General features: G+C 51.0%; 1 protein-coding gene across 3 annotated transcripts in view; it reads right to left on the minus strand.

Moving 5' to 3' along the window:
- SSH1 (slingshot protein phosphatase 1) overlaps positions 1–20,044 on the minus strand; it is a 65,310-nt gene that overhangs the window by 12,209 nt on the left and 33,057 nt on the right. For 2 of the 3 annotated variants that reach the window (XM_058656534.1, XM_058656536.1), the window contains 8 exons: positions 19,118–19,185; positions 18,475–18,596; positions 15,025–15,093; positions 13,165–13,230; positions 9,474–9,668; positions 6,997–7,090; positions 4,491–4,619; positions 800–846 (listed from right to left, as the gene is read on the minus strand). In XM_058656534.1, coding sequence (XP_058512517.1) covers positions 800–846; positions 4,491–4,619; positions 6,997–7,090; positions 9,474–9,668; positions 13,165–13,230; positions 15,025–15,093; positions 18,475–18,596; positions 19,118–19,185 — 790 coding nt within the window. The remainder of the gene's footprint in view (positions 1–799; positions 847–4,490; positions 4,620–6,996; positions 7,091–9,473; positions 9,669–13,164; positions 13,231–15,024; positions 15,094–18,474; positions 18,597–19,117; positions 19,186–20,044) is intronic. The other variant, XM_058656535.1, reaches the window with a different exon arrangement.

Genomic DNA, 20,044 nt, shown 5'->3' on the forward strand with positions numbered 1-20,044 from the left:
ACTCTTAAATAGTTAAAAAGCAGCAAATATCCATCCATTATTTATGTCCCTGGGAACTGCCTTAAATCCTTTTTGCACCAAGGCAGGATATAAATAAGTAAGAGGGACTGAAGAGCTTCAAACTTAATCAATCACTTTTATGCGTAGAAGACCAGCAGAGTTTTAGGAGTTACAAGACATTTTGAATTGGTTTCACAAGAAAATCCAGATAGCTACTTGAAAACAAAAACAAAACCAAAACAAAACACAAAATGATTCTGTGCATATGCAGAGCACTCAGTGTTGCAACAGCCACCTCCTAACCGGCAGTTCTCAGGATATATTTTAGGGTTTGTTTAGTCTTCATTTTCAAATGTGGTCACTCAAGAATGCCATCGTGTCAGACCCAATGTGGCTGTGTTGTTTAAAAAAAAAAAGTCCAGACATCTGTTCTCGAGGGTCTGGGTTTAAGCGCTTTTCTTTGTTTCTGAAGCTGAGCACTTCCTGGTCAGGCTCCCTCCAGGTACCAAGGATAACCAGGGACAACGGGGCAGTGGGGGTGAATGGTCCAGGGACTGGGGCTGTAGATCGGCACTATGGCCTCAGCAACTCTAGACTGAGCCACAGCACACCGCTTGGGTGTGATTTAGAAGGTCGTAAATTATTTAGGACACCACACTTTGCAGCACATCTGTTTAGTTATGCAAATCTTCCCCGTCAGTTACTTCAGAGACCTGGGTGGGCACAGGCCATTAGGACCTCTGGCCTCGCTCTTGCTGAGCTGTCTAGGACACAGGGAGACGAGGGGGCGCAGACTCACCCTGAACCCTGCAGTTCCTCCAGATTGGATGCATTCCATTCAGAGCCCTGGGGGACAGATCACACAAACTCCTATGAGTGTCACATGCCAGACAGCTGCACAGCTGCTTCGGGGATGGAGGGGTCTGCCCTAGCCCTGACTGAAGGGCCTTGGAGGAGAGCAGGGTGCTCTCAGCATTGTCCAAGTGCCAACAGCAAGCAAAGGAAACCCTTGCTCCCGCCTCTCCTGCTTTCTTGACCGGGATCCCAGTGGGGTCACCTCACCACGTGACACCCTGCTACCTCCCCCTCAGGGGCATCTGCACATACCACTGATGACAGCAGAACTTGCCCAGTTTTTCTGGCAAGCATTTTAATAATGTCACAGAGCTTCCCAGTAGCTCCACTTACAAAAAGCAAAAGCTATCCTGAGAAACAATCAGAATGTACGTGGCTGCTGACAGACAGTTCAGGCCAGACAGAAAGAAATTAGTAAAAGAAACAGCCTTTAAAACAAATAGGCCTTCAGGTGAATATCTGACAGCCCAGGGAAATGGCATTTAAATGAAAAACAAACAAACAAAAAAAACTGTTAAAAGAAAGCAGGCTAGGGGTTGGAACCATGGTGCAGTAAATTAAGCTGTCACCAGGAACACAAGAATTCCTGTATGAGTACAGGTTCCAGTCCCAGTTGCTTCACTTCTGATCCAGCTCCCTGCTAACGCACCTGGGAAAGCAGCAGAGGATGGCCCAAGTCCTTGGGCCCTTGCCACCGACGTGAGAGATAAGATGGAGTTCCAGGCTCCTGGCTTCAGCCTGGCCCGGTACCCACCACTGTGGCCATTTGAGAGTGAACCAACAGATGGAAAATCTGTGTATGTCTGTCTCTCTCTGTAACTGTCTTAAATAAATAGAAGAAGGGTACAAAACTACATACACAAAAATAGTAGAATACTTTTCTTCCTTTTTTCCTTCCCTCCTTTCAAGAAGCTGTTTGCTTTTTTTGTTTTGTTTTAAAAATTCATTTATTTTATTGGAAAGTCAGATATACAGAGAGGACGAGAGACAGAGAAAGATCTTCTGTCCAATGACTCACTCCCCAAGCAGCTGTCACGGCTGGAGCTGAACTGATCCGAAGCCAGGAGCCTGGAGCTTCTTCCGGGTCTCTCACACAGGTGCAGAGTTCCAAGGCTTTAGGCCATCCTTGACTGCTTTCCCAGGCTACAAGCAGCGAACCGGATAGGAAGTGGAGCTGCTGAGATTAGAACCAGTGCCCATATGGGATCCCGGCATGTGCAATGTGAGGACTTCAGTCACTAGGCTGTCGCGTTGGGTCCATAAAGCTGTATGTGTTCTAAAACAAAATACAGAAGGCAAAGCATGACAGCCTAGTGGCTAAAGTCTTTGCCTTGCATGTGCTTGGATCCCACATGGGTGCCAGTTCACATCCTGGCTGCTCCACTTCCCATCCAGCTCCTTGCTTGTGTCCTGGGAAAGCAGTGAAGGACAGCCTAAAGCCTTGGGCCTGGCACCCATGTGGGAGACTTGGAAGAAGCTTTTGGCTTTGGATTGGATCAGCTCCAGCAGTTGTAGCCACTTGGTGAATGAACCAGAAGATGGAAAATTTTTCTCTCTGTATCTCCTTCCCACTGTATATCTGCATTTCCAATTTTAAAAAAAATCTTAATATAGAGGATAGAAAAATAAACACCATCATTTGAAGAATGTCCACTTATGGACTTGGGGGAAGTGAGGTGTTTTATTCTTTTTCTTCACACTCATTTATAGTTCCATGTTTTCTAGCAACATGTACTAGCATAATTCTTTTTGAAATGTCATCATTAACAAACAAATCCTTTGGACTAGCAGTGACCCAGCAGCCTAAGCTACCAGCACCCCACAGGAGTACCGGTTGGTGCCTTGGCTGCCCCATCTGATCCAGCTCCCTGCTAATGGCCTTGGGAAAGCAGTTAGAGCAGACGGCCACAGTGCTTGGGCACTGGCAGCTATGTGAGAGACCTGGATGGAGTTTTAGCCTCCTAGCTTCAGCCCGGTGCAGCCCTGGCCATTGCGGCCACTTGAGGGAGTAAATCAGCTGATAGAAGATCTCTGTCCGCTCCTCTCTTCTGTAACTCTGTCTTTCAAATGAAGAAATCATTCGGTATTCAAAGAACATGGAAGGGGTAACAAAGAGAGAAAGGGAAAGGAACAATTGGTCATTCTGCTCTCAGGAAATGTAGATGACAAAGAGCAGAACTCTCTGTAGGTTCCCCATGAACTGTTAAGAGGCAGGCTCTGAGCATGCTGGCCCTGCCAGGTGCTGCCTGGGTCTTTATTATTTGAGGAAGGGGCACAGACATTAAATTCCTTCAGTGCGTCTTGTGGGAAAGTGACTGAGAGCTCAGAGCTGAGGCTGTGACCACCACCTAGCAGAGAGAGGTGAGATGCAGGTGGCCTTTTCTTCTGCTTCCCCCAGGAACTCCATCAGCGCAGGGAGGAAGACAGGCCTGGTGTCCCCTCATGTCATCCACACAGCAGGTGTTGGAATCCACATGGCCACAGACAGTTAATCACATACACGTGGGAGGGGGTGCTTCTGAACGCCCAGGGAAAGTGCCACGAAGGGATAGTGCCCACCTCCCATCACCACACAGCCACAGCAGAAAAGCTGTATGCATGCATGCCAAGGCATTTCCAAACGATGAAAAAGACAGGCTTGCTGTGAGTGCCCTACGATGGGCTTCAAGCTTTTGCAGTAGCCTGCATAACACACATGTACCCTACGTACTACGTGCGTGTATGTACGCAAATAGATATGACAACACTGGAAAAATCTTTGACCATTTCCTTCAGACAGGAAGACTCCATCCTACTGCCTTGAGCAGCAATTCCATGTGTCTAGAATCCTCAGCAAGCGTGATCTCCTCCAACCCAACGGTGCATTCTGTGTCATTCTCATCTCCATCACCCCATGAGGCTCGCAGTGCAGAAATGCAGAGGCAGGCAGATCTGTTCCCAGGGACGGGACTGGTGAGACACAGGAGCAGCAGCCGGGCCCTGTGGGTGCTGAGCCTTACCCCAGCCTGTGGCCTCCACTCTAATTTTAGTAACACGCCTTCCCCTCTGGTCTCCCTTCCTCCTGCTGCAAACTAGCCAGTTGCCTTCTATGGAGATTCACAGCAGGCCAATGTTTGCAGCACCAGCCAGAGGTGTGCAGAAAGAGCCCAAGCAATGAGTCCAGGGCAATGAGACCCAGGGGAAGCAGGGGAGCTCTGGGAGGGAAAGCCATGGGTGGCCTGATTGCCCCGTTGTGTCGTTGTCATGTTGTGGGATGCCTGTGCCTTGTGATCAGGCTCCCCTTGGTGTTTCAGCCTACAAGCATTTGGGAATGAGTGGCCAGGACTTCAGTGTGAGTGACTGAAAAAGACATGGGGCTGTAAGCCCCTGTAAACACCTGCTGGCTGACTGTGCCAGACAGCTCCCAACAATTCCCCACAGCTCAGTGGGGAGCCATGTCCCCAATTTATGGTTGGAGAGCAAACCCGAGGGATGCGGCCTGGAGAACAGCAGTCCCTGCCAGACCCAGGACAGGCACTTTGGGGCTCAGGTGTGTCTCTGCCTGCTTCTCCTCTCTGACTCATCCTGAATGTCAAATAGACAGAGTCCGAGTTACGTTCCCCCAACAAGATACCAACACAGGCAGTGCCTCTTACGAGATAAAGATGGTCGAAGATGAGTGAGGGCTTGTCCATCTGTCCCAAGATAAGCAGCATCTCATTGTCGATGAATTCCTTGAATTCTTTCAAGTTACAGTTCATCTGCTTCTCTAATTCGTTCCGGATCTGCAGGGTGGGAGATTAGGAAAAGTCACCCATCAGAGAGAGCAGCTGCCCCCTTCACAGCATTCAGCTCACAGCACCAACTGCTGCTGTTCTCAGAGGAAGTGGCTGCTGCCTTTGTCCATCTCACAGGGGCAATGCAGGTGTGCACATGCAGTTTGCACACGTGGGTGGCAGGAATGTGGAGTTCCCCTGCCCAGTGAATCTGACCGGAGGACATTCATTACCGTGGGACCCAGGTTGCCAGGCAACCTTGTCTCCTGAGTCCACAGCCGAACATCAACTCTAACATAGACTATTATATCTGTTGAGGAAGACATTGCCAGTTAGTTTTTTTTTTAAAGATTTATTTATTGTTATTACAAAGTCAGATAGATAGAGAGGAGGAGAGACAGAGGGGAAGATACTCCGTCCGATAATTCACTCCCCAAGTAAGCGCAACGGCCGGTGCTGTGCCGATCCGGAGCCAGGAGCCAGGAGCCAGGAACTTCCTCCAGGTCTCTCACGCGGGCGCAGGGTCCCAAGTCTTTGGGCCATCCTCGACTGCCACGCCACCGGGCCCGCCAGTTAGTTTTAAAAAGGTATTCACTGGGCCTGGTGTGGTAGCTTAGTGGGTAAAGTCCTCGCCTTACACGTGCCAGGATCCCATGAGGACGCCAATTCTAATTCTGGTGGCCTCGCTTCCCATCCAGCTCCCTGCTTGTGGCGTGGGAAAGCAGTGGAGGATGGCCCAAAGCCTTGGGACCCTACACCCGTGTGGGAGACGAAACTCTGGCTTTGGATTGGCACAGCTCTGGCTCTTGCAGCCGCTTGGGGAGTGAATCAGCAGATGAAGATCTTCCTCTCTCTCTTCCTATCTGTATGACTTTCCAATAAAAATAAATAAATTTTCAAAAAAAGGTATTCATTAATGAAGACACATGATCATCCCTCAGTATTCTCAAGGGTTTGATCCTAGGAGCACCTCCACCCTTCCACCCCTGAACACCAAAAGTGGCAGATGTCCAGGTCCCTTAAGTGAGGTGGCACAGCGTCCACCTGGAACCCTCACATGGCCTCCCATGAACTCTCAATCACTTCTAGCCGACTTGTGACACCCAGCACCACGTAAATGGTTTCTGAGTTGTCTACTACACTGTGTTGCATAGCGGACGGTGACAATAGACAGATTAGGACACATTCCAGACAGATGCAGTTTCTGATCCACGCTAGGTTGGATTTGATAAATACACAAATGCATAGGGCTAACTACAGTATAATTATTAAAAAGGTCAATTTCCTCCCCGTTTAAAGATTGCTATATTTATTTGAAAGGCAGTTATGGAGATAGAAAGACGGAAAGATCTTCCATTCACTAGTTCACATGATGAATGGCTGTGGTAGCTGGGGCTGGACCACAGGATGCTGGGAGTCAGGAACTCTTTCTGGGTCTTCCACAGGCCAACGTACTTCACTCAGGTGGAAGCTGGCCCAGCAGGAAGGGAAATGGAGCAGCTAGGATTCAAACTGGTGCTCTGACACAGGACAGAATTATCAGAGGCACCGGTTTAACCCTCTGTGCCACAGCACCAGCCCCTAAAGGGACAATTTCAACCGCTTAAATTCACCCAATGGAAACTATTACTGCTTGCTGTATTTTTTTTTTTTTTTTAAGAAAAAGTAACACGAAACAGAAAGCAAGTGATCATGGAAAACCTGGAATGCAGAGGGAAGGTGGGTCAGGTGGGATTGCAGCTTGCGGCTCAATTGGAATCCCGGGCAGGGGTATTTATTGTCTCTTACATAAAACACAGTACAACATGGGATGAGATGTGGGCGCAGGTGTGAACAGGAAATTACTCCCTGGTGCCATCTAAGGAGTTCCTGGAAATCTCACTGAAGTCATCTAGGTTAAGAAGCCCACCTGGGAGGCCAGCATCCCAAATGGGTGCCAGTTGAAGCCCCAGTTACTCTGCTTCTCAGCCAGCTCTCTGCCAAGGTGCCTGGGAAGGCAGCAGAGGATGGATGGTCCAAATGCTTGGGCCCGGACTACCCCTGTGGGAAAACCAGGCTTCTGGATTTGGTCTGGCCCAGCCCCAGCTGCTGAGGTCATTTGGAGGAGGAATCAGGGGATGGAAGATTTGTGCTCTGTCTCTCTGCCACTCTGCCTTTTAACTAAAAAAACAAACAAAAAAACCCCAAAACAACGACAACAACAAAAAACAACAAAAAACAACAAAAAAAACACCTTTGCCCCCAGGACCCATTTCCCTAGACTCACACGCAAGGCTGACTTAAAGGCCTGGGCCCCTCCTGCCAAGCCCCTCTCTGCTGGAGCAGAGGGCGGTGGGCTTGGTTTCTGCTGCACCCTGGCCTGCTCGGAGGGGAGGGGCTCCCTTACCTCTTTGGAGGTCACGTTTTCTAGATCCTGGCTCATCATGATACTTCGAAGTTTGGCTTTGATGAGGCGCTCGGTCCTTTCTCCTTCGGTTGGCCTGGGAAGAGATGACAGCTAGCAAAGTGCAAAATGCCCAGGACCCCAATGCCAGAAGTCGTAGGAACTCTGGATGTCCCTGGGTTCTGATGATGGGGCTCTGCTCTGTTGGGCAGTGGAGCTCACCACAGAGTGTGTGCAGTCTGGGAGTAGAGATGGGAAAACCGGCTCCAGGGCTAGGATTTTCGCAGGCTTTGGGGCAGCGGGGACAGCATGTTAGGATGCACTATGGAGTGGAAGCCCACGGTGTGCCAGGACACTCAAGGTGGGATGCCAGAGCTCCTCAGGCTGACATCTCCATACCAACAGGCTCTCTGCCTAACATACCTGGGGGCTGGAGGCTGTGCCATGACCTGGGCCTGCCCAGCCCCTTGTCCTCCCACAGAATCAGAATCTGAGGATTCCCCTAAAAAGCCTGCGTATCGGTCCTGTTTCACTCCAGGGCCACTGGCTTGGGGACAATACTCCTTTCCCATGGTGACCCCACACACCCCAAAGACACTCTCCCTATATCTTTGGTGTCTCCATTGAGGCCTCATGCAGCCATTCCGTGGCTCCCTCTGCACCCTCCCAGGTCCAGGAGTCTGGTTTGGAGGATAAGACATCCACACCCCATACCCCATTCCCATTGCCTGGGTTTGAGCCCTAGACCTGCTTTTTTTCTTTTTTAATTGAAAAATCCTCCATCCATTGGCTTACTCCTCAAGTGGCCACAACAACCAGTGTTGAGCCAATCCAAAACCAAGAGCCGGGAGCCTCTCCTGGTTCTCCCACATGGGTGCAGGGTCCCACAGCTCTGGGCCATCCTCCAGTGCTTTCCCAGGCAACAAGCAGGGAGCTGGATGGGAAGTGGGGCAGCCGGGACACTTAGCAAGGTGAGGATTTAGCTGCTAAGCCATCACACCAGGCTCTGCTTCTAATTTCAGCTTTTTGCTGACATGCCCTCTGGAAAGTGGCAGGTGATGGTTCAAGTGCTGAGTCACTGCCACCCAGCTGGCACACCTGGGTTGAGTTCTGTGTTCCCGGTTTTGACCTGACCCAGCCAATCACTATTGCGGGTCCTTGGGGAGTAAACCAGCAGATGGAAGCTCTTTGTCTCTTTCTACCTTTCAAATAAATAAAAAATATTTTAAAAATATATTTATTTGAAAGGTTGACATGACAGAAAGGTATCTCCTCTCCCCAAAGGACTACAACAGCTGGGACTGGGCTAAGTCATGAGCCAGGAGCTTCTCTCAAGGTCTTCCACATGGGTACAGAAGAAGCCTAAGCACTTGGGCCATCTTCTGCTGCTTTCCTGGGAGCATCAGCAGGCAGCTGGATCAGAAGTGCAGCAGCCGGTAGGGCTGTTAAGTCTGACTATACATCACTGTGACAGAATGTGGGCTTTTCCAAGGGTGAAAATGCAAGTCTTAACCAGTGTAACTTTCAGTTTTCTTAAAGAAAAACGTGAACCCAGCAGCTATAGAATACACTAGTGCATTCATAATAGCTATCTTATATATTGTAGTGTCAACACTCTTAAATCAAATGGAAAAAAAAAAGTGGAGCAGCAAGAACTCAGATGCATATGATGCTAGCATTGCTAAGTGGTGGCTTAACCAGCTGCACTACAAAGCTGGCCCCAACAAAAAACACAGTGTTCCTGAGGAACAGAATACTTTAGGGAAAAGGGAGTCCTGAATGAAAGAGGACAGCTTCCTTCTCCAACTGTACTTTATTGAGCATGGTCTCGGCACACATTGGCACTGTTGGTGCCTGTGTGCCCTGGGCAATGAGTTGCCCCCTGGCTATTGCTCAGGGAATCTATTTAAATGGAGGGGATATCCGCAACGTTTCCAGCAGCTTTGGACTTCCAAAGCCTTGGGCAACCCGAAGAAGCCGGGTGAAGTGGCAGCATACCGACCAGGAGTGGGTCAAATCCCAGCGACTTCAGAAAGTTTGTGGAAACAGAGTTTACTTTGGGGCAAAACATTTTGAAATTCGTGCCTATGTGGGGAGGGTCTTAAAAAGGTCATGGGAAATGTGTATCATGAAATAATCATGCACGGATTCCAAAACATTTTTGCGCCAAAATAAACTTCTCTTTATTCCGTCTTATTATTTTTTTCCATGAATTTTCTGCAGGATCCTTGTGCGGGGGTTGTGCACTCTTTTGGGAACCTGGGGGAGAATGAGCTGTAGACTCACGAGAACTGCGGTCACCTAATCTATCTTTAATTGTCTGGGGGTGTTGGGAGAGCTTGTGTCACCCAGCTAGTGACTTGGTCCAGGGGCTCGGGGCAGCATCTTTGCCTTCAGGGGTGGCAGGACCAATCCCACCCCAGCATAGGCTCAGGGCAAAGCCCTCAACAGTATCAGGGGCAGTGGGTTTCCATACTTACTTGTCCACAAACAGGGCTGGGGAGTCGGGCCGGGTGGACTCGAGGTCCTGCATGGCGTTCCACTCATTGATGCAGCTCTGCTCGGAGCCAATGCAGCTCTCGTAGTAGGTGGCCCAGATGAGGGCCACGCCCCCCGGGAAGTAGTTGTGCCTTCGTGCCACTTCGCAGGCCTTGTGCAGCACCTGCAGGGCTGACCTGGCGTGATGAGGGGACAGGGTCAAGCCTGGGAATGTATCAGCTGCACAGAGTTTTCTCCTGTAGCAAAGGGCTGTAGGCGGGTTGGGGTCAGGGCAGCTTACCCAGGACTTGGGGCTTGGAGTCCACATATGAAGGGGGAGTTGTGGGAGTAGAATGTGGGGTAGAAGGGTACAGGTGCCTGAGGCTCACAGCTGCCAGGCTACAGAGCTAACAGTCTACGTATGAACTAGAGGGCTTCAAAAGTCTGTGGGAAATTAAACTCATAGATAGGCCCATTTTGATTAAAAAAAAATTGAAATTCATTCCTTCAAAAAAGGTCACAGAAAATGTGTAGTAGGGAAAAACTGCAGAGTTTTCAAAAAAAATTTTGGCACCAAAACTAAACTTCATCTTAGAATTCTATTTCTGTGACCTTTCTGAAGCTCCTTTGTTTGTATTAACTGAGTCCAGGAGAGCAGAGAACATCTGGGGGAAAAATTAACAATGCAAAAATAAAACCAAAACCTACCTCCACCAACAAAATCCCCTATAAAATCTAACCTCAAAATTTCTCCATCGGGCTGGTTCATGTATTATGCAACAGTTTATCAATTAGCTCTACAAGAATTAACACAGACTTCTGGAGCCACAGTAACTTAGAACATGAGACCCACGCCTAAGTTTAGCAGTGGGCAGGGAAGGTTTCTGGTGAGATGCAGAGATGTTTGACCGCATGTGGAGCTGTTGCCTCGCTAGCAGCTTAGATACTGAGATTTCTCCTTTTGGGATTTTATTTATTTTTATTGTAAAGGCAGATCAGATTTATGGAGAGAACGAGAGACAGAGAGAAAGATCTCCCATCCACTGGTTTACTCCCCAAATGGCTGCAACAGCCAGAGCCATGCCAGTCCGAAGCCAGGAGCCAGGAACCTCTTCCGGGTTTCCCATGCCGGTGCAGGGTCCCAAGGCTTTGGGCCATCTTCTACTGCCTTCTAAGGCCACAAGCAGGGAATTGAATGGGAAGTGGAGCTGCTGGGATACAAATTGGTGCCTGTAGGGGACTTGCAAGGTAAGGATTTAGCCAATTGAGTCATTGTACAAAGTTAAATGTTGAGATTTCTTGGAAAAATCAGTTCTCAAAGTTCTTATGAAGTGGGCAGGCACTGGGCTGCAGTGGTTTAAGCCATGAGTTAGGACACTCATCACTGTCAAAATGCTGGTGTGGACCCTGATTACACTGCTAATCCATCCTGGGGGGCAGCAGGTCATCGCTCAAGGGCCTGGGCCCCTGCCGCCTGCGTGAAGAGACTTGGATTGGAGTTCTCTGGCTGCAGCCTGGGCCAGCCCTGACTGTGGGCTAAGGGGAATGAATCAGTGGATGGAAGGATTGCTCTCTCTTCCTGTCAATCTACCTTTAAGGAGATAAAATAGCTTTATACAGAAACTCACAAAAGAAGAGATTTGGGAAGGCAGAAAGGCACCATAGTAAAAATGTGTAGGATGTATGGAGTCACCTGCTTATGGGAACACTGGCTATGGTGAGCTCAGTGAGTTAAGGGCCTGGGAGGAGGCTGATTAAAGGCTTGGGCAGAAGGGCTTTATCATACGGTTCAATGACAAAACAAAAATATTGCACTCCGGACCCCTGTCCCGAAGTGTGTAGGCTTATTCTATCCCTGGGCTGGTAGAGGGAACAAACTCAAGCTGTATATGTGCTATTTTAGTTCTGGTTCTGAAGTTTCAGGAAAAAAAAAAGAAAAAAAAAAAAAAAAAAAAAAGAGATGGCCTTTTTTTTTTAAGCCTGCCTGTAGAGAAAGAGGTTAAGACCTTGTCCAGGGACACGGAGACATATCTGGGACATCTACCAGCTCACTGTCCACAATGATGACTCCATTGTATCCCCAAATGAGGCAGCACTGCCTGCAGCATGCAGTGAGCGAGGGGGCAAAAGTGAGGCCAGCGCTACCCAGGTCTGTTGGGGTGGGGGTGCATGTGGCAGAGGTCTGTGTGGTTCGTCTTCCCTGGCCTAGAGAGAGTCCTGATCACATCGGAGAGTGGGGCTGAAGCTCTCCCATTAGGTGCTCTCTGCTCAAGTTCCAGACTGAGAGAGACTGCTGTGCCGAATATGCTACGCAAGAGACGTGCAGAGCACTCCAGGGAGGTAGCTGCTCAACATGTGCCCTGTGCGGAGAAGCTGCGGGGGGGACTCACCCAACATGGCCTTCACCCATGGTCACAGAAGCCAAGTGCCCAGGGGACACCATGGCTGGGTGTCCTGCAGCCAACACCCAGGAGTCCCCGTTACTGGGCCCTTGTCCACAGTACGCATCCTCAACAGACTTTAAGTTCCCCTCAAGACAGAATGGGGCTCGTTTTGATGCTCCAAGTGCTCCATGCCCAGCAGATGGATGTGTCCTTCATGGAGCTGACTGTCTATTGTGTACAAGCACAGTAAGTGAATGGGAGTGGGATTTGACATTTTGTCAGCAGGAATGGCAGATATGGGAAAAAGCACCTTCAGCAATGAAACCAGCAGACACCAGGACCAGCACACTCCTCTAAGGTCAACAGTTCAATGGCTAACCAGCTTGTGGGGATCCTTGACCTTGTGGGAGTCACCAGGGAAATAAACAACAAACCCACAAGGACATCCCATTTCACACCCACTGTGACAGCCATAGTCAGGAAAGACAAGGATACGGACACTGGGGCGCCATGTTTTGCTGGGTAGGAGTGGAGGATGGTGTAGTCTCTGGGAGAAGTTTGCACAGGGGATGGTGCTGAGGGGCTGCAGGCTGGGCCCCTGCTTGCGATAGCAGCATCCTATATCAGAGTGCTTGGTTTGAGCCCTGGCTGCTCCACTTCTGACCCAGCTTCCTGTGAACACTCATGGGAAGGCAACAAATTATGGTACAAGTACTTGGATTCCCGCCACTTACGTGGAAGACCCAGATGGAGTTCCTGGCTTGTGGATTCAGCCTGGCCCAAGGCCTGGCTGTTGTGAGTATCTGGGGGAATGAAACAATTGGTGGAAGATCTCTCTATTACTTTCTGCCTTTGAAGGAGATGGAAAAGTAAATAAACACACAAACATTAAAACAGAATAGTTAGATACAGAATTACTCTAGGATCCTGCAACTTCACTTCTTGTATGTACCCTAAAGAACTGAAAGAAGGGACTTGAAAGAGTTCCTTGTCCTGGAATGTGTGGAGAGGCCTTCCTCATGGTAGCCCACAGGTGGCAGCTACACAAGCATGCCTGGGAATGAACGGGTAAACATGGTGTCGGGGGAGGGGAGAGAGGCGCTCTGCCTGGAAGGAAGAAGAGCATTTGGAGCCCTGTGACAATGTGCCTGGGCCCAGAAACATCATGCTAAGCAGAGAAGCTAGATATGGCAGCTGCGTAAAGGTGCATGCGCCTAATGGAGCTGCTGGGTAGAAGGGGCTTTGTCCTTGGGTGCTGTCAACAGGAGGGGGTTCCCAGAAGGGCACAGGCCCCAGGGGTGGTACTCACCACATGGCCTGGACAGACACGGGCTTGAAGATGTGCATCCTTCCCGCTGTGCTCACACTGAAGCCGCTGAGGATGCAAGACACAGGGTAAGAAACCAAACTACTGGATGGAGACTTGGGGCTCATGAGCTCAAGGCAGATGCTTGTCCCTGACCCAGCAGCACGAGGGCTGCCCAGATATGAAAGCCCCAGCAGAGCGGGAGGCAAGACCACCACCTGCCCACATCTTCAGCACGTTTCCACCACTGTCCCTACACCCAATCCAGTTTACCCTAACTACATGAAGACATGGTAGCAGACAGCAAGAAAGCAGCCCAGAAGCCACCATGTCAACACATCCAATTAACTATTCTTTTCCCCTTGCAGCCTGCTTTGTGAGGCCATGGGGCTTGGCCCTGCCCAGAGTCCTAGGGTGGGGACAGTGTACTTTAGCTGCTTTCGGTCCAGCTATAGGCCCCTTGTGCATCCCTTGGATGAACACATGTGTAGCCTAGAGAGCCCTCCAGCTTCCATCCACCTGCCCTGGCCATGGGGCTCGGTCTGCCTCCATGCCCCCATGGTGGGACTCGTGTCATATGCTGCCCTGACACTGCCCAGGAATGGCAGCCCCTGTGGGAATAGCCCCATTTGAGTCCTCACACCAGGAGTCAGGGTAAACACATGGAGGGATGTGGGCTTGCTGCTGTACATGACCGTCCCCTATAAGATGCCTCCAGACCTTTCGTGACCTGAACTGTCTCACAGAATGCCTGGGTGGCTCACCGCAGGGCAAGCATCCTCCCTGACAGAAGTGATGGGTCACAATCATGAGTCTGCTGCCAATGATCTTTCCAGGAGGTCAAGCCAACTTACACTTAAAGACCCATAGCAATGGGGCTGGCACAACAGTTCAACTAAATCCTCCACCTGCAAGGAGCAGCCTTGCATATTGGCAGTGGTTCATGTTCCTTCTGCTACACTTCCCATCCGGCTCCCTGCTTGTAGCCTGGGAAAGCACCCACATGGGAGACCTGAAGAAGTTCCTGGCTTCTGATCCAAACAGCTCTGGTGGCTACAGCCAGTTGGGGAGTGAACAAGCAGATGGGAGATCTTTCTCTCTGTCTTCCTGTAGTATCAGCCTTTCCAATAAAAAAAAAAGACAAAAACAAAAAACAAAAAAAACACCACAGCAAGGGGCTGGCACAGTGGCAGAGTAGGCTAATCTTCCATCTGTGGCGGCAGCATCTCATATGGATACTGTTTAGAATCCTGGCTGCTCCATTTCCAATCCAGAAACGTGCTTATTATCTGGGAAAGTAGTGGAGGATGGGCCTAAGCCTTGGGACCCTGCACCCACATGGGAGACATGGAAGAAGCTCCTGGCTACTGGCTCCAGATTGGCTCAGCTCTGGCTGTTGTGGCCATTTACGGAGTAAACCAGCAGATGGAAGATCTCTCTGTGCAAAATCTGCCTTTCAAATAAAAATGAATAAATCTTAAAAACAAAACCTGCAGCAAAGGGCTGTTCTGAGGTGCAGTGCATTGAGCTACCATGTGTGACACCAGCATCCTGGCTGCTCTGCTTCTAGCCTAGCACCCTGCTAATGACTTTGGAAAAGGAGTGAATGATGGCCCAAGTGGTGGACCCCTGCCATCCATGTGGGAGACCACATGGAGCTCCTGCCTCAGTCTTGCCCAGCTCCAGCACCTGGGGAGTGACCCAGCAGATGGGAAGATCTTTCTCTGTTTCCTATTCTTTCTCTGTAACTCTGACTTTGGAATACATACATATATCTTGGAATGAAGGAAAGCCCGAGAGCAAGCGAGTCATTTCGAAAGCGAACTAAAAACCCCACAGGGAAAGGATCCTTGCATTCCTTACCCATCTCCATCCAGGTGGATTTTCGTGTCACTCCACAGCCGCAGAACCATCCCGATGGTGCAACTCTTGCTATGTGGGAGGAGAGAAGACACTGGTGGTCAGCGTTGGCCTGTGGCCACATTTGGTCCTCCCTGCCTTTCCAGCTGAGAGGGGAGCTGCCTCTGACCCAGGACGAGCTGCTAAGCCTGGATCTGGGAGGAGCTCTTCACCTGCCTGATTAGGGACCACTTGCTGCTCTAGGGGACACAGAACTGGACTGGGATGGTCCTGCAAGGTGAAGTCACTGCTAAGGATGCCACTCCATGGACACTCAAAGGAGTAAGCAGTGACCATGAACTCCTCTGCTGCTGCCTGCAGCTCTGCTGCGGGGAGTCCGGCCACACCCAGAGGACGGGGCCCAGGACAGCGGCCATGTTCGGCCTCTGGATGAGGGGAGGAAGAGTGACTGCACTGCCCCTGGAGGGCAGGTCCAGGCTTCTGCGGGGGCACCTCATGTGCAGCTGCTATTGGCCAGACCAGCTTGAGTGGGTTTTGCTTTGCTGTGTCTCACGGCACAAAGATACTGACTGCAGAGCCTGGCGCCGTGGAACGATGTGGAGAGGGCAGGCATGGCTTGATCAGTCAGTCTCCTCAGTCTGTAATGAACATTCCTCAGATACTTGAGAATGGCTCAACATAGTCGCTGTGGCTGGGTCAGGGCCAGCCTGGTTGTTGCCAGGGGGGTGCAGGAGAGGGCATTTGTGCGGGAGGAGTGCCGGCTCCTCCTCCATAGAACAGGCCACCTTGCGTGCCTGCGTCAGCCCATGGAAAGTTCCAAAACTATTCCACAAAAGCTTACTTCGGTGCAAAAAAATTTTTTTGAAATCTTTGCATGGAAGGAAGGAGGTGAGGGTCTTCAAAAGGTGCACATAAAAAAAAAAAACTAGAATAATTTTAAAATTAGTTTGCACCAAAAGAAACAGTTCTGGGCCCAGTGCAGTAGCCTGGCAGAAAGTCCTTGCCTTGTACACGCCGGGATCCCATATGGGCACTGGTTCTAATCCCGGCGGCCCCGCTTCTCATCCAGTTCCCTGCTTGTGGCCTGGCAAAGCAGTTGAGGATGGCCCAAAGCCTTGACACCCTGCACCTGCGCGGGAGACCTGGAATAGGCTCCGAGCTCCTGGCTTCGGATTGGCTCAGCTCCAGCCATTGCAGCCGCTTGGGGAATGAATCATTAAACGGAAAATTTTTCTGTCTCTCCTCTCTGTATATCTGACATTCCAATAAAAATAAATAAATCTTTAAAAAAAAAAAGAAACTGAGCTCTTAATTTTGTTTTTTCCTGCACATGTGACTTGCCTACACATGTGTGTAGGGAAGGGGGTTGAGACATTCAGGTTTAAGTAGAGTAAAGCCGGGGGTGAGCGGAGTCCCCAGGGGCCACTGTGGCCAGCCCTGTCAGTCTGGACGGGCTTCTGTGACCCCGGATACAGGCCCAAGCTGTCCAAGCCTTGAAGGGGTCCCTTAGGAGCCTGAACCTCAGGGGCAGAAAGCTTAGCAGGAGCATGGCCTGGGAAGTTGTGGGTGGGTGGAATTCCCAGCAGCACTAGGGCCTCCCTCACCTGGGGGAGGACACAACCAAGGGCACAGGCCGGGCATCATGTCACAGTGACAAGCTCGCCGAGTTCCCAAGTGCCTGCAGCTGGCATCCCTGAGAGTCTCCAGGAGTCCTGGATCTCTATAGTGAGGAAGGGGCCCTGGGTTCTAGGTGGGAAGCAAGGGTGGAGGGGTATGTGGGTGTGGTTAGGGAAACTGCCATTTTTTTAGCGGGAGGATGATTGTGAGCAACTCTAGGAGAAGGCAAACTCCAAGTCCCTGGGGCCTGAACAGCAGGGACCAAAGACGTCAGGGGGACCTGGGAAAGCAGGTAGGAGCCAGAGCTGTCCCCAGAGTCCACTGCAGACGCCAAACTGCTGTCACTGCAGATGGCAGTTCATTCTCACAGCAACTGAAAATGTTCCTGAATGCAAAGTAAACAATTAGCCAACACTAGAAGCCATCGGGTCTCCTGGGCAGGAGTACAGGTACACAGAGCTCTGTGTGAGCCTAAGGCAGGGGGCAGGGGGTGGGTGGGTAGGGGCAGTGGCTGTCCCTCACCCCAGGACACTCATGGCCCCATGTGGGCCTCGGGGAGCAGCTGTCCATCACCCTGGGGTGGGTGAGCTCTGCGTGAGCCTGGGGTGGCTGCCCATCACCCCAGCACTACACTATCTCTTCAACACTGGGAACCCAAGGAAGCCGCCCCGTGGACACAATGCTCTCCTCTCTTTCTCTAGACTAAAGGAAACCAAAGCTCACAGCAGCAATTTAGGAAAACAAGCATCTCGTGCCCCCGGCGGGCAGAGGCTTCAACGGTGAGGAGCAGGGCTTTGTTTTCATGCCAGGGAAGGATATGAGAGCCTGGCATCCTGGCAGTGTGGAAGCTGCAGAATGCCAGCTCCCAGCACCCAGCTAGTGCCCGTGCAGGAGGGTGGCTGCACCAGCTCCAGTGCTAAAAGTTCCTCAGTTTCTGCTGCCATCAGTCCCCACTGGTGTTCCTCTGGTCACAGGTGAGTAACAGTGGCTGTGGGGTAGGCATCAACAGGCAGGAGACCACAGCCAGAGGGCAGAGAATGCAGAGCAGGCAGTGGACCCAGGATCTAGGGAAAACCAAAACCAGGGTACTGTGGGGAAGGTGAGAGTGCATACATTGTGCGCTGAGGGGCCTGGGCACTGCCTCCCTTCTCCTGTTATCTCATGCAACCCTGATCCTCTCCCCTCATATCTGGGTGTGGCTGACTGTCTTCTGAGCTCAATTTGTGGGTTCTCTGGGCCAAGAGCTTTGGGTACCACTGCTTTGTGCTTTGCCTGGGTCCAAACCATTGCCTTGGCCATAGGTGAACACAAGTAAGGGATGCGCTGCACAAGCTAGGTGATTAACAGGCGGTGATCTAGGAGTCCACCCGCACGGTTGGGCAAATCCAGGCAGTACAGTGGCCTCACATGCACTTGTTCACTGGGAGCACAGGGTGAGCCATTCACCTCTGCTTTGGCATAGCACACATAAGATGTGTCTATGACAGAGCCAACTTGACCTCCAGCTGCTGGGAAATCCCAGGCCTTTCTCTAAGCCTCAGACTGAAGACTTGCTGTGAAATGCTCGGGAGTGGCTGGAAGCTCACTGCTGCAGCTGGTGTGGACACACAGGCCTCCTGGATACACTCTTCCTCGAGGGCTTGTCTCTTCAGGTGCTGACCCCAGAGGCCGCCTCCTCTGGGAGGCACTCCTGCCCTTTCCTTGGCACCTAGGGTTAACCCCCTAAGTTAGGTGTGATTTTTCACCCCTCACAGGGTCTTTGAGCTGTCAGAGGTTTTGATGCACCCCCCCCACCTCCCATGCATCAGGGATGCTGGGGACACTCTGCAGACTCACCTCTCCTTGCTGGAGAAGTCCACTCCCAGCAGGATGTTTTCCTCGGTGTCCTGCCGCCCATTGCTGTACACTACCACCATGTACCTCACACGGTCCGTCCAGGCGCTCTCCAGGCGCACGGCCTGTGGTGGGCAGGGACACACTCAGGGCCCTGCCTTCCCAGCTGCGGTCTCCCTCCCCCAGGTCAAACCAAGACCAAGGATGCTCACTTTCTAGCTCTCCCTTCTGCGAACAGGACTCCCCACTGGCAGGCAGAGTTAAACATTAAAGCTTGGCACTTGGGGGCAGGCATGGGGAGACAGTGGCTTAACCACTGCTTGCGAACCCTGCATCTCATATAGAAGCATCTGGTTGAGTTCTAGCTATCCTGAGACACCCATCCACCTTCCTGCTAATGCACCTTAGAGGAAGCAGATGTTAGCCCAAGTGTTGGGTTTCTATTAACTGTGTGTGAAACCAAGATGGAGTTCTTGGCTACTGGCTCTGGCATGGCTCAGCCCTTGTTGGGGTAGACACTTGGGGAGTAATCCAGGGAACAGAATATCTCTCTCTCTCTCTCCCTATTATTCTGCCTTTCAAATACAAAACTAAATCTTTAAGAAATAAGATGAAATATAACCCCACCACTCTCGTCTCTTCTTACCAGCTTGATTCTGTCTTCACAACGCAGCAGGTTGATCATTACCTGCAGGTGCTGCGGCAGGTCACCTGCTGGACCAATGAACAGAGTTTTAGAAGGCCAGCCACTGACTTTCTAAGAAGAAACCTTGGAGACACTGCTCTGGGGGCCTTGGTGATGACTTAGGGGTCAAAATATCCCCTCCACACACCCCACGGGCACCTTAAAAAGATGCAGTGTCCCTTCTGAGAACCCTCTGCCGAGGGCAGACAGCCATGTCCTGTCACACGGTGGGGCGCCACTCTTATTTTCTGTATTCGCGTGATGGCCCCCCCACCAGTGTTTTATTTTAAAAATTGGAAAAGGTGGACAAGCCTAGAGGGGAACCGAGTACACTCAAGCCAGCAGGACTTGGCGAGGTGGCAGCAGAAATGAGGGCCACGGCTGAGGAAGGCATCTGTTAATGAGTTACTTGGAGAAGTCGCTTCTCCTCTTGAAGCTTGTGTGTTTTCCATGAGAGAGAGTCTCTGTTTCTGTAACTGGGGGCGGTGGGGTGGAAAGAAAGGGGGTGCAAATGCTGAACTGAATCTACAGATAGCAGCTGCAGGCTGGGTGCCCAGAGAAACAAGGCCGTTAGCACCTAGCTCTGTCTTCTCCTTCTTTGTGTTATTGAAAAGAACAAGTGACTGTGAGCTGGGGTGAGGACAGCCCTTAAAAATCTGGCCACGCAGCCAGCATACCTGGGTTAAGCTACTGCTTTCAAGCCCAGCATCCCTTAGGTGTGACAGTTCAAATCCTGGTTGCCCCACTTCCAATCCTGTTCCCTGATAATGCACCTGGAAAGGCAGTAGATGATGGTCCAGGTACTTGGGCTCCTGCCAACCAAATGGAGGACCAGGATGGAATTCCTGGCTCCTGGCTTTTGTTTGACCCACCCCTGATCATTGTAGC

This window comes from Ochotona princeps, chromosome 29, assembly GCF_030435755.1.
Source record: "Ochotona princeps isolate mOchPri1 chromosome 29, mOchPri1.hap1, whole genome shotgun sequence".
Lineage (NCBI taxonomy): Eukaryota > Metazoa > Chordata > Mammalia > Lagomorpha > Ochotonidae > Ochotona > Ochotona princeps.